Below are 14,034 nucleotides of genomic sequence, written 5' to 3' on the forward strand. Positions count from 1 at the left end.
AAATGAACCCTTGTCAGCGTAAGCGTGGCTGCTCTGTTTTAGATACTGAAGAGCATGACGACGCTGATATTAATATCTCTGAAGGGCCCCTAACCCAGTCTGATGGGGCCAGGGAGGTTTTGTCTGAGGGAGAAATTACTGATTCAGGGAACATTTCTCAACAGGCTGAACCTGATGTGATTGCATTTAAATTTAAGTTGGAACATCTCCGCATTCTGCTTAAGGAGGTATTATCCACTCTGGATGATTGTGAAAAGTTGGTCATCCCAGAGAAACTATGTAAAATGGACAAGTTCCTAGAGGTGCCGGGGCTCCCAGAAGCTTTTCCTATACCCAAGCGGGTGGCGGACATTGTTAATAAAGAATGGGAAAGGCCCGGTATTCCTTTCGTCCCTCCCCCCATATTTAAAAAATTGTTTCCTATGGTCGACCCCAGAAAGGACTTATGGCAGACAGTCCCCAAGGTCGAGGGAGCGGTTTCCACTTTAAACAAACGCACCACTATACCCATAGAGGATAGTTGTGCTTTCAAAGATCCTATGGATAAAAAATTAGAAGGTTTGCTTAAAAAGATGTTTGTTCAGCAGGGTTACCTTCTACAACCAATTTCATGCATTGTCCCTGTCGCTACAGCCGCATGTTTCTGGTTCGATGAGCTGATAAAGACGCTCGATAGTGATTCTCCTCCTTATGAGGAGATTATGGACAGAATCAATGCTCTCAAATTGGCTAATTCTTTCACCCTAGACGCCACTTTGCAATTGGCTAGGTTAGCGGCTAAGAATTCTGGGTTTGCTATTGTGGCGCGCAGAGCGCTTTGGTTGAAATCTTGGTCGGCTGATGCGTCTTCCAAGAACAAGCTACTAAACATTCCTTTCAAGGGGAAAACGCTGTTTGGCCCTGACTTGAAAGAGATTATCTCTGATATCACTGGGGGTAAGGGCCACGCCCTTCCTCAGGATCGGCCTTTCAAGGCAAAAAATAGACCTAATTTTCGTCCCTTTCGTAAAAACGGACCAGCCCAAAGTGCTACGTCCTCTAAGCAAGAGGGTAATACTTCTCAAGCCAAGCCAGCTTGGAGACCAATGCAAGGCTGGAACAAGGGAAAGCAGGCCAAGAAACCTGCCACTGCTACCAAGACAGCATGAAATGTTGGCCCCCGATCCGGGACCGGATCTGGTGGGGGGCAGACTCTCTCTCTTCGCTCAGGCTTGGGCAAGAGATGTTCTGGATCCTTGGGCGCTAGAAATAGTCTCCCAAGGTTATCTTCTGGAATTCAAGGGACTTCCCCCAAGGGGGAGGTTCCACAGGTCTCAGTTGTCTTCAGACCACATAAAAAGACAGGCGTTCTTACATTGTGTAGAAGACCTGTTAAAAATGGGAGTGATTCATCCTGTTCCATTAAGAGAACAAGGGATGGGGTTCTACTCCAATCTGTTCATAGTTCCCAAAAAAGAGGGAACGTTCAGACCAATCTTAGATCTCAAGATCTTAAACAAGTTTCTCAAGGTTCCATCGTTCAAGATGGAAACCATTCGAACTATTCTTCCTTCCATCCAGGAAGGTCAATTCATGACCACGGTGGATTTAAAGGATGCGTATCTACATATTCCTATCCACAAGGAACATCATCGGTTCCTAAGGTTCGCATTCCTGGACAAACATTACCAGTTCGTGGCGCTTCCTTTCGGATTAGCCACTGCTCCAAGGATTTTCACAAAGGTACTAGGGTCCCTTCTAGCTGTGCTACGACCAAGGGGCGTTGCGGTAGTACCTTACTTGGACGACATTCTGATTCAAGCGTCGTCCCTTCCTCAAGCAAAGGCTCACACGGACATCGTCCTGGCCTTTCTCAGATCTCACGGATGGAAAGTGAACGTGGAAAAGAGTTCTCTATCCCCGTCAACAAGGGTTCCCTTCTTGGGAACAATTATAGACTCCTTAGAAATGAGGATTTTTCTGACAGAGGTCAGAAAAACAAAACTTCTAGACTCTTGTCGGATACTTCATTCCGTTCCTCTTCCTTCCATAGCTCAGTGCATGGAAGTGATCGGGTTGATGGTAGCGGCAATGGACATAGTTCCTTTTGCGCGCATTCATCTAAGACCATTACAACTGTGCATGCTCAGTCAGTGGAATGGGGACTATACAGACTTGTCTCCGAAGATACAAGTAAATCAGAGGACCAGAGACTCACTCCGTTGGTGGCTGTCCCTGGACAACCTGTCACAAGGGATGACATTCCGCAGACCAGAGTGGGTCATTGTCACGACCGACGCCAGTCTGATGGGCTGGGGCGCGGTCTGGGGATCCCTGAAAGCTCAGGGTCTTTGGTCTCGGGAAGAATCTCTTCTACCGATAAATATTCTGGAACTGAGAGCGATATTCAATGCTCTCAAGGCTTGGCCTCAGCTAGCGAGGACCAAGTTCATACGGTTTCAATCAGACAACATGACAACTGTTGCGTACATCAACCATCAGGGGGGAACAAGGAGTTCCCTAGCGATGGAAGAAGTGACCAAAATCATTCTATGGGCGGAGTCTCACTCCTGCCACCTGTCTGCTATCCACATCCCAGGAGTGGAAAATTGGGAAGCGGATTTTCTGAGTCGTCAGACATTGCATCCGGGGGAGTGGGAACTCCATCCGGAAATCTTTGCCCAAGTCACTCACCTGTGGGGCATTCCAGACATGGATCTGATGGCCTCTCGTCAGAACTTCAAAGTTCCTTGCTACGGGGCCAGATCCAGGGATCCCAAGGCGGCTCTAGTGGATGCACTAGTAGCACCTTGGACCTTCAAACTAGCTTATGTGTTCCCGCCATTTCCTCTCATCCCCAGGCTGGTAGCCAGGATCAATCAGGAGAGGGCGTCGGTGATCTTGATAGCTCCTGCGTGGCCACGCAGGACTTGGTATGCAGATCTGGTGAATATGTCATCGGCTCCACCTTGGAAGCTACCTTTGAGACGAGACCTTCTTGTTCAGGGTCCGTTCGAACATCCGAATCTGGTTTCACTCCAGCTGACTGCTTGGAGATTGAACGCTTGATCTTATCGAAGCGAGGATTCTCAGATTCTGTTATCGATACTCTTGTTCAGGCCAGAAAGCCTGTAACTAGAAAGATTTACCACAAAATTTGGAAAAAATATATCTGTTGGTGTGAATCTAAAGGATTCCCTTGGGACAAGGTTAAGATTCCTAGGATTCTATCCTTCCTTCAAGAAGGATTGGAAAAAGGATTATCTGTAAGTTCCCTGAAGGGACAGATTTCTGCCTTGTCGGTGTTACTTCACAAAAAGCTGGCAGCTGTGCCAGATGTTCAAGCCTTTGTTCAGGCTCTGGTTAGAATCAAGCCTGTTTACAAACCTTTGACTCCTCCTTGGAGTCTCAATTTAGTTCTTTCAGTTCTTCAGGGGGTTCCGTTTGAACCCTTACATTCCGTTGATATTAAGTTATTATCTTGGAAAGTTTTGTTTTTAGTTGCAATTTCTTCTGCTAGAAGAGTTTCAGAATTATCTGCTCTGCAGTGTTCTCCTCCTTATCTGGTGTTCCATGCAGATAAGGTGGTTTTACGTACTAAACCTGGTTTTCTTCCAAAAGTTGTTTCTAACAAAAACATTAACCAGGAGATTATCGTACCTTCTCTGTGTCCGAAACCAGTTTCAAAGAAGGAACGTTTGTTGCACAATTTGGATGTTGTTCGCGCTCTAAAATTCTATTTAGATGCTACAAAGGATTTTAGACAAACATCTTCCTTGTTTGTTGTTTATTCAGGTAAAAGGAGAGGTCAAAAAGCAACTTCTACCTCTCTCTCTTTTTGGATTAAAAGCATCATCAGATTGGCTTACGAGACTGCCGGACGGCAGCCTTCCGAAAGAATCACAGCTCATTCCACTAGGGCTGTGGCTTCCACATGGGCCTTCAAGAACGAGGCTTCTGTTGATCAGATATGTAGGGCAGCGACTTGGTCTTCACTGCACACTTTTACCAAATTTTACAAGTTTGATACTTTTGCTTCTTCTGAGGCTATTTTTGGGAGAAAGGTTTTGCAAGCCGTGGTGCCTTCCATTTAGGTGACCTGATTTGCTCCCTCCCTTCATCCGTGTCCTAAAGCTTTGGTATTGGTTCCCACAAGTAAGGATGACGCCGTGGACCGGACACACCTATGTTGGAGAAAACAGAATTTATGTTTACCTGATAAATTACTTTCTCCAACGGTGTGTCCGGTCCACGGCCCGCCCTGGTTTTTTAATCAGGTCTGATAATTTATTTTCTTTAACTACAGTCACCACGGTACCATATGGTTTCTCCTATGCAAATATTCCTCCTTAACGTCGGTCGAATGACTGGGGTAGGCGGAGCCTAGGAGGGATCATGTGACCAGCTTTGCTGGGCTCTTTGCCATTTCCTGTTGGGGAAGAGAATATCCCACAAGTAAGGATGACGCCGTGGACCGGACACACCGTTGGAGAAAGTAATTTATCAGGTAAACATAAATTCTGTTTTTAGCGCTTTTTTTGCGCAGTTAAAATTCAGTTACAGTCTTCCTGCTTCTTCCTCCTTGATCCAGGATGTCTCTAGAGAGCTCAGGGGTCTTCAAAATTCATTTTGAGGGAGGTAATCAGTCACAGCAGACCTGTGACAGTGTGTTTGACTGTGATAAAAACGTTAATTGTTAAATTGATTATCCGTTTTTGGGTATTAAGGGGTTAATCATCCATTTGCTAGTGGGTGCAATGCTTTGCTAACTTAATACATTTACTGTGAAAATTTGGTTGCTATAACTGATTTGGTTCATTGTTATTTCAACTGTGACGATTTTTTGTGCTTCTTAAAGGCGCAGTAGCGTTTTTTATATTGCTTGTAAACTTATTTGAAAGGATTTTCCAAGCTTGCTAGTCTCATTGCTAGTCTGTTTAAACATGTCTGACACAGATGAATCTGTTTGTTCACTATGTTTGAAGGCCAATGTGGAGCCCCACAGAAATATGTGTACTAAATGTATTGATGTCACTTTGAATAAAAGTAAAATTTTATCTGTAAAGAAATTATCACCAGACAGCGAGGGGGAAGTTATGCCGACTAACTCTCCTCACGTGTCAGTACCTTCGCCTCCCGCTCAGGAGGCGCGTGATATTGTGGCATCAAGTAGATCAGAGAGGCCCATACAAATCACTTTGCAAGACATGGCTGCTGTTATGACAGAGGTATTATCTAAATTGCCTGAATTAAGAGGCAAGCGCGATAGCTCTGGGTTAAGGACAGAGGGCGCTGATGATGTGAGAGCCATGTCCGATACTGCGTCACAATTTGCAGAACATGAGGACGGATCTGATCCATGGAGACCGGATTCAGAGATTTCTAATTTTAAATTTAAGCTTGAGAACCTCCGTGTATTACTAGGGGAGGTATTAGCGGCTCTGAATGATTGTAACACGGTTGCAATTCCAGAGAAAATATGTAGGTTGGATAGATACTTTGCGGTACCGGTGTGTACTGACGTTTTTCCTATACCTAAAAGGCTTACAGAAATTATTAGCAAGGAGTGGGATAGACCCGGTGTGCCCTTTTCCCCTCCTCCGATATTTAGAAAAATGTTTCCAATAGACGCCACCACACGAGACTTATGGCAAACGGTCCCTAAGGTGGAGGGAGCAGTTTCTACTTTAGCTAAACGTACCACTATCCCGGTGGAGGATAGTTGTGCTTTTTCGGATCCAATGGATAAAAAATTAGAAGGTTACCTTAAGAAAATGTTTGTTCAACAAGGTTTTATCTTGCAGCCCCTTGCATGCATTGCGCCTGTCACTGCTGCTGCGGCATTCTGGTTTGAGTCTCTGGAAGAGGCCATTCGCACAGCTCCATTGGATGAGATTATGGCCAAGCTTAAAGCGCTTAAGCTAGCTAATGCATTTGTTTCTGATGCCGTTGTACATTTAACCAAACTAACGGCTAAGAACTCCAGATTCGCCATCCAGGCGCGCAGAGCGCTATGGCTTAAATCCTGGTCAGCTGACGTGACTTCTAAATCTAAATTGCTTAATATTCCTTTCAAAGGGCAGACCTTATTCGGGCCCGGCTTGAAAGAAATTATTGCTGACATTACTGGAGGTAAGGGTCATACTCTTCCTCAGGACAGGGCCAAATCAAAGGCCAAACAGTCTAATTTTCGTGCCTTTCGTAACTTCAAGGCAGGAGCAGCATCAACTTCCTCCGCTCCAAAACAAGAAGGACCTGTTGCTCGTTACAGACAGGGCTGGAAAGCTAACCAGCCCTGGAACAAGGGCAAGCAGGCCAGAAAGCCTACTTCTGCCCCTAAGACAGCATGAAGAGAGGGCCCCCGATCCGGAAACGGATCTAGTGGGGGGCAGACTATCTCTCTTCGCCCAGGCTTGGGCAAGAGATGTCCAGGATCCCTGGGCGTTGGAGATCATATCTCAGGGATATCTTCTGGACTTCAAAGCTTCTCCTCCACAAGGGAGATTTCATCTTTCAAGGTTATCAGCAAACCAAATAAAGAAAGAGGCATTTCTACGCTGTGTGCAAGACCTCTTAGTAATGGGGGTGATCCACCCAGTTCCGCGGACGGAACAAGGGCAAGGGTTTTACTCAAATCTGTTTGTGGTTCCCAAGAAAGAGGGAACCTTCAGACCAATCTTGGACCTAAAAATCTTAAACAAATTCCTAAGAGTTCCATCATTCAAAATGGAAACTATTCGAACCATCCTACCCATGATCCAAGAGGGTCAATACATGACCACAGTAGACTTAAAGGATGCCTACCTTCATATACCGATTCACAAAGATCATTATCGGTACCTAAGATTTGCCTTTCTAAACAGGCATTACCAGTTTGTAGCTCTTCCCTTCGCTTGGCCTCAGTTAGCAACACTGAGGTTCATCAGATTTCAGTCGGACAACATCACGACTGTGGCTTACATCAACCATCAAGGGGGAAGCAGGAGTTCCCTAGCGATGTTGGAAGTCTCAAAGATAATTCGCTGGGCAGAGTCTCACTCTTGCCACCTGTCAGCGATCTACATCCCAGGCGTGGAGAACTGGGAGGCGGATTTTCTAAGTCGCCAGACTTTTCATCCGGGGGAGTGGGAACTTCATCCGGAGGTCTTCGCTCAACTGATTCATCGTTGGGGCAAACCAGATCTGGATCTCATGGTGTCTCGCCAGAACGCCAAGCTTCCTTGTTACGGATCCAGGTCCAGGGACCCGGGAGTGGCGCTGATAGATGCTCTGACAGCCCCTTGGGTCGTCAACATGGCTTATGTGTTTCCACCATTTCCGATGCTACCTCGACTGATTGCCAAGATCAAACAGGAGAGAGCATTGGTGATTCTGATAGCGACTGCGTGGCCACGCAGGACCTGGTATGCAGACCTAGTGGACATGTCGTCCTGTCCACCATGGTCTCTACCTCTGAGGCAGGACCTGCTAATACAAGGTCCTTTCAAACATCCAAATCTAATTTCTCTGAGGCTGACTGCATAGAGATTGAACGCTTGATCCTATCAAAGCGTGGCTTCTCGGAGTCAGTTATTGATACCTTAATACAGGCACGGAAGCCTGTTACCAGAAAAATTTACCATAAGATATGGCGTAAATATTTATATTGGTGTGAAGGGGGGAGGGGGGGGGGGAGAGGGGGGGAGAGAGCGCAAAAGGGAGGGAGGAGAGAGAGAGCACAAAAGAGAGGGGGGAGAGTGAGAGCAAAAGAGGGGGGGGGGAGGGAGAGAGAGCCCAAAAGAGAGGGGGAGAGAGAGAGCGCAAGGGGGGGGGGAGAGGGGGGGGGAGAGAGCGCAAAAGGGAGGGAGGAGAGAGAGAGCACAAAAGAGAGGGGGAGAGAGAGAGCAAAAGAGGGGGGGGGGAGGGAGAGAGAGCCCAAAAGAGAGGGGGAGAGAGAGAGCGCAAGGGAGGGGGGGAGAGAGAGAGAGAGCAAAAGAGGGGGAGGGAGAGCCCAAAAGAGAGGGGGGGGGAGAGAGGGGGGGGGGTGAGAGCGCAAAAGGGAGGGAGGAGAGAGAGAGAGCACAAAAGAGAGGGGGGAGAGAGAGCCCAAAAGAGAGGGGGAGAGAGAGAGCGCAAGGGGGGGGAGAGGGGGAGAGAGAGAGAGCAAAAGAGGGGGAGGGAGAGCCCAAAAGAGAGGGGGTAAAGAGCGCAAAAGAGAGGGGGAGAGAGAGAGCGCAAAAGAGAGGGGGAGAGAGAGAGCGCAAAAGAGAGGGGGAGAGAGAGAGGGGGAGAGAGAGAGCGCAAAAGAGATGGGGGGGGAGAGCGCGCAAAAGAGATGGGGGAGAGAGAGAGGGGGAGAGAGCGCAAAAGAGATGGGGGGAGAGAGCGCAAAAGAGATGGGGAGAGAGAGCGCAAAAGAGAGGGGGAGAGAGAGCGCAAAAGAGAGGGGGGAGAGAGAGAGAGCGCAAAAGAATGGGGAGGGGGGGTAGTGTCTTATTTCCCACTTGCAGTGGGCTTTCCAGCTACATTTTCAACAGAGCTAAACTGAGAGCTTCTAAGTAAGTTTTTAAACTTAGAATGCCCTAAATGGGTTATTATAGTATTGCTCCAACCATAGGTACAAACAATATGAAATTGATTGATTTTATGTTTCCCCTAAGTTCCCCATTGAACCAGGGTTATCTTTTGGGGGGTATTTATTATTGAGGGTAACATATCTCACTCTATATTTCACCATATCTGAAGGGATCTATTATTAAGACCACATTTTATATTGAGTCCAAAAGTTTATACAGAGTCTTAGTTCTTTGCTTGACAATATATATTAAGGGTCCAAAAGTGGCCTTACCATACGACTTAATCTTAATGATCTATACTTATTGTATTCACTAACTACATATAGTTTGTCTTGTGCTATTTAAAAGCCTTCAGACTAGATAGATGAGATAGTTGTGGCCCATTGCACAGTGTGTATGTTATAGACGCAGCAATGCATTCTGATTTACTGGCCACTATAGTCTAACAGTAGCCCTAATAGTTTCATAGCTTGGTTTTATTTATTAACATGATGATTTGTGTTTGTTTTAGTATTAGCTCAGTAGCTGCGTTTTACTTATTAGGAGCTTTAGTTCTCTACTTGACGTTATACATTAAAGGGACAAAAGTGGCCCTATAATACGACTTAATCTTAAAGATCTATAATTATTGTAATTACTATCTATGTGTAGTGTATATAAATATTTGCTACCAATATGGTCTATATTATTTATGTATCTTTTATTTCCTATTTTGACAAGTACTTTACATCTGCAGCTACCATTTCAGATGTTACTGGTTCAAGATCTTTACACAATTTTATACAAGCATATGTAAAGAGTTAAGTTTATGGCCCATGAGTGACCTATCCGGTTCTCTGTATATTATAAAATGAGGTTTTACCTTTTAGATGGGATTTAAAAGTGGTCCCCTATCTATCACCCGCCTTCTATAAGTATCAGGTACTGGAAGGCTCCAAGAACGGCCCCTTACTATCTAGAAGGCCTTGCTATGATGTGCTATCAGATGTGAATATTGACATTCAACGGGATATATTTCCTTTCTTACTATTTGTGGTAGGATGAGTTGACATTTACTATTGTATGTATTTTGAGTTTATGCATAAATGCACTGCATTGTAATCTGTCTAATATGTACTGTAAGGTGAACCTCAATATAAAGTATATTAAAAAAAAATCCAATAACACCAGTAAATCAGCATGAATGTGTGGCCCCCAAACAAGTATCTGTTCTCGTAGGGGGCAGACAGAGTCTTTTTTTAGGAGACCTAGTGCAGGTCAGTCCAGGACCCCTGGGTTCGAAACATCATTTCTCAGGACGATTCCTTCTGTTTTATTTTCGTAAACTTCAGTCAAAGGCGGCTGCCTTTCTACAGTGTGTTTGGGAATTAGAAGATATGGGGGTAATTATCCTAGTACGTTAATGCTGAATGTAGGAAGGAACAGATGCCTGTCACAAATTAAGAACGTTGCCAAAGAGGATAGATTAATTAAAAGTTAACACTTTATTTTCATATTATTAAAAGTAAGTACTCCATACAGGACACCATAGTCTAAGCAAGACCTCTAATTATCCTAGTACCTGTATCTCAACAGGGTCGAGGGTTTTACTCCAATCTGTTTATTGTCGCAAAGAAGGAAGGGACCAACAGACCGGTCTTAGACCTAATGACGTTAAACATGTTTGTGCAAATAGTTTCCATCTTGAAAGTGGGAACCCTGACAATCTTGCCCGCAATATGCGACGCCAAGCTAGATTTCCTGCACGGCTATTGGCTAAGAGGTGGAAACGTCACCTCTCAGCCAAATTGCAAATTCTGCCAGTGGAACAACTAAAAGAGCTTTCAGCATGAAGTATTTTATACTTCATGAATTAAAGTCCCCTTTATTTGTTCCAATGGTAAAGCCTAGCATTTCACAAACGCTAGGATTTACCATCACTTTAACTACTGATATATACTGTGCATATATAAACATTTATTGTGTGTGCAGACCTTATGTAATACAGCACTTAATTACTGATATATACTGTGCATATATAAACATTTATTGTGTGTGCAGACCTTTGTAATGCGGCACTTAATCCCTTATATATACTGTGCATATATAAACATTTATTGTGTGTGCAGACCTTTTGCAATACGGAACTTAATTCCTTGTATATACTGTGCATATATAAACATTTATTGTGTATGCAGACCTTTTGCAATACGGCACTTAATTCCTTGTATATACTGTGCATATATAAACATTTATTGTGTATGCAGACCTTTTGCAATACGGCACTTAATTCCTTGTATATACTGTGCATATATAAACATTTATTGTGTATGCAGACCTTTTGCAATACGGAACTTAATTCCTTGTATATACTGTGCATATATAAACATTTATTGTGTGCACAGACCTTTAGCAATACGGAACTTAATTCCTTGTATATACTGTGCATATATAAACATGTATTGTGTGTGCAGACCTTTAGCAATACGGAACTTAATTCCTTGTATATACTGTGCATATATAAACATTTATTGTGTGTGCAGACCTTTTGTAATGCAGCACTTAATTCCTTGTATATACTGTATATATATAAACATTTATTGTGTGTGCAGACCTTTTGTAATGCTGCACTTAATTACTGATATATACTGTGCATATATAAACATTTATTGTGTGTGCAGACCTTTTGTAATGCTGCACTTAATTACTGATATATACTGTACATATATAAACATTTATTGTGTGTGCAGACCTTTTGTAATGCTGCACTTAATTACTGATATATATACTGTGCATATATAAACATTTATTGTGTGTGCAGACCTTTAGCAATACAGAACTTAATTCCTTGTATATACTGTGCATATATAAACATTTAATGTGTGTGCAGACCATATGATTGGTGGCTGCACAAAAATGCCTCTTTTCATTGGTTCACCAGATGTCTTCCGCTAGCTCCCAGTAGTGCATAGCTGCTCCTTAAAAAAGAATACCAAGAGAATGAAGCAAATTGGTTAAAAGAAGTAAATTAGAAAGTTGTTTAAAATCACATGCTCTATTTGAATCATGAAAAATAAGAAAAAGAAAAATGTTGGGTTTCATGTCCCTTTAATTACTAATATATACAGTGCATATATAAACATTTATTGTGTGTGCAGACCTTATGTAATGCAGCACTTAATTACTGATATATACTGTACATATATAAACATTTATTGTGTGTGCAGACCTTATGTAATGCTGCACTTAATTACTGATATATACTGTACATATATAAACATTTATTGTGTGTGTAGACCTTATGTAATGCGGCACTTAATTACTGATATATACTGTGCATATATAAACATTTATTGTGTGTGCAGACCTTATGTAATGCTGCACTTAATTACTGATATATACTGTGCATATATAAACATTTATTGTGTGCAGACCTTTTGTAATGCAGCACTTAATTAACGATATATACTGTGCATATATAAACATTTATTGTGTGTGAAGACCTTTTGTAATGCAGCACTTAATTACTGATATATATATACTGTGCATATATAAACATTTATTGTGTGTGCAGACCTTATGTAATGCTGCACTTAATTACTGATATATACTGTGCATATATAAACATTTATTGTGTGCAGACCTTTTGTAATGCAGCACTTAATTAACGATATATACTGTGCATATATAAACATTTATTGTGTGTGAAGACCTTTTGTAATGCAGCACTTAATTACTGATATATATATATACTGTGCATATATAAACATTTATTGTGTGTGCAGACCTTTTGTAATGTGGCTCTTAATTACTGATATATACTGTGCATATGTAAACATTTATTGTGTGTGCAGACCTTATGTAATTTAGCACTTAATTACTGATATATACTGTGCATATATAAACATTTATTGTGTGCGCAGACCTTATGTAATGTGGCACTTAATTACTGATATATACTGTGCATATATAAACATTTATTGTGTGTGCAGACCTTATGTAATGCAGCACTTAATTACTGATATATACTGTGCATATATAAAACATTTATTGTGTGTGCAGACCTTATGTAATGCTGCACTTAATTACTGATATACACTGTGCATATATAAACATTTATTGTGTGTGCAGACCTTATGTAATGCAGCACTTAATTACTGATATATACTGTGCATATTTATAAACATTTATTGTGTGTGCAGATCTTATGTAATGCTGCATTTAAATACTCATATATACCGTGCATATATAAACATTTATTGTGTGTGCAGACCTTTAGTAATGTGGCACTTAATTACTGATATATACTGTGTATATATAAACATTTATTGTCTACAGACTTTTTGCAATGCAGCAGATAATTACTGATATATACTGTGTATATATAAACATTTATTGTCTACAGACTTTTTGCAATGCAGCAGATAATTACTGATATATACTGTGTATATATAAACATTTATTGTGTCTACAGACCTTTTGCAATGCAGCAGATAATTACTCCTATATACAGTGTATAAATATACAAACATTTATTGTCTACAGACCTTTTGCAATGCAGCAGATCATTACTCTTATATACTGTGCATATACAAAACATTTATTGTGTGTGCAAAATGTTTGTAATAATATTTAACTTTGTGTTGATGGCACTAATTTTGTTATATTGCCAGGCATGCATTGGTTGTATTTGGAGGTCTTCATGGGCTGGAAGCCAGTGTGGACAGTGACCAAAACCTGGATATATCGGATCCCAGCGTGTTGTTTAATTTTTACCTAAACACATGTCCCGGACAAGGCAGCCGTACAATCAGAACTGAGGTTTGTCACAGTTTGCTTTTTGTTCTTTAATACTAAGTCTATGGTTGAAGGTTCATCTCATTGGAAATGTTTTTGGATTTCAGGAAGCCATACTAATCTCGCTGGCCTCCTTGAAGCCCAGGATAGATTCTGTGATTTCCAATTCCACGGGAAGCTGAAAGCGCATTGTACGTCTTCTGGTCTCTTTACGAACTTAATTTGGTGCATTAGGTTGGAGAACCTTTTTTGAATGCGCCGGAGAATAATGTTATTAGATGTCGTCATTAGAGGATTAATACATTCAGTTAATTCCGTGCTGCGTTTGGTGAAGAAAGTATTTTCCAATAAAAAAAATGTATTCTTCGTTATTATTCTTTATATTTATGACCACTTATGTAAGGGCCATCCTAAGTTTAATTCATCTGACATCAGATAGTAGGAAGGACAGAGTTAATAAATCTCATAAAAACAAAGTTCCAAATCTGAAGTGTGATATTGCCGCCGCCGCCACTGTATGTGATACCTGCCCCATGCACTTAGCGCGGGTCATAAGTGTGTAATGTATAGCTGCTCCTGTGTATTGTGTGTGTGTATGTGTAATGTATGGTACCTGTGTATTGTGTGTGTGTATGTGTAATGTATGGTACCTGTGTACTGTGTGTGTGTATGTGTAATGTATGGTACCTGTGTACTGTGTGTGTGTATGTGTAATGTATGGTAC

General features: G+C 42.1%; 1 protein-coding gene across 1 annotated transcript in view; it reads left to right on the plus strand.

Annotated features, from left to right (window-relative positions):
- Positions 1–13,786, plus strand: part of LOC128642702 (uncharacterized) — a 282,968-nt gene extending 269,182 nt beyond the window's left edge. The window contains exons 25-26 of the mRNA XM_053695480.1: positions 13,187–13,334; positions 13,418–13,786. Coding sequence (XP_053551455.1) covers positions 13,187–13,334; positions 13,418–13,492 — 223 coding nt within the window. The 3' untranslated portion in view covers positions 13,493–13,786. The remainder of the gene's footprint in view (positions 1–13,186; positions 13,335–13,417) is intronic.
- The last annotated feature ends 248 nt before the right edge of the window (positions 13,787–14,034 follow it).

Source organism: Bombina bombina, chromosome 12, assembly GCF_027579735.1.
Source record: "Bombina bombina isolate aBomBom1 chromosome 12, aBomBom1.pri, whole genome shotgun sequence".
Taxonomy (NCBI): Eukaryota; Metazoa; Chordata; class Amphibia; order Anura; family Bombinatoridae; genus Bombina; species Bombina bombina.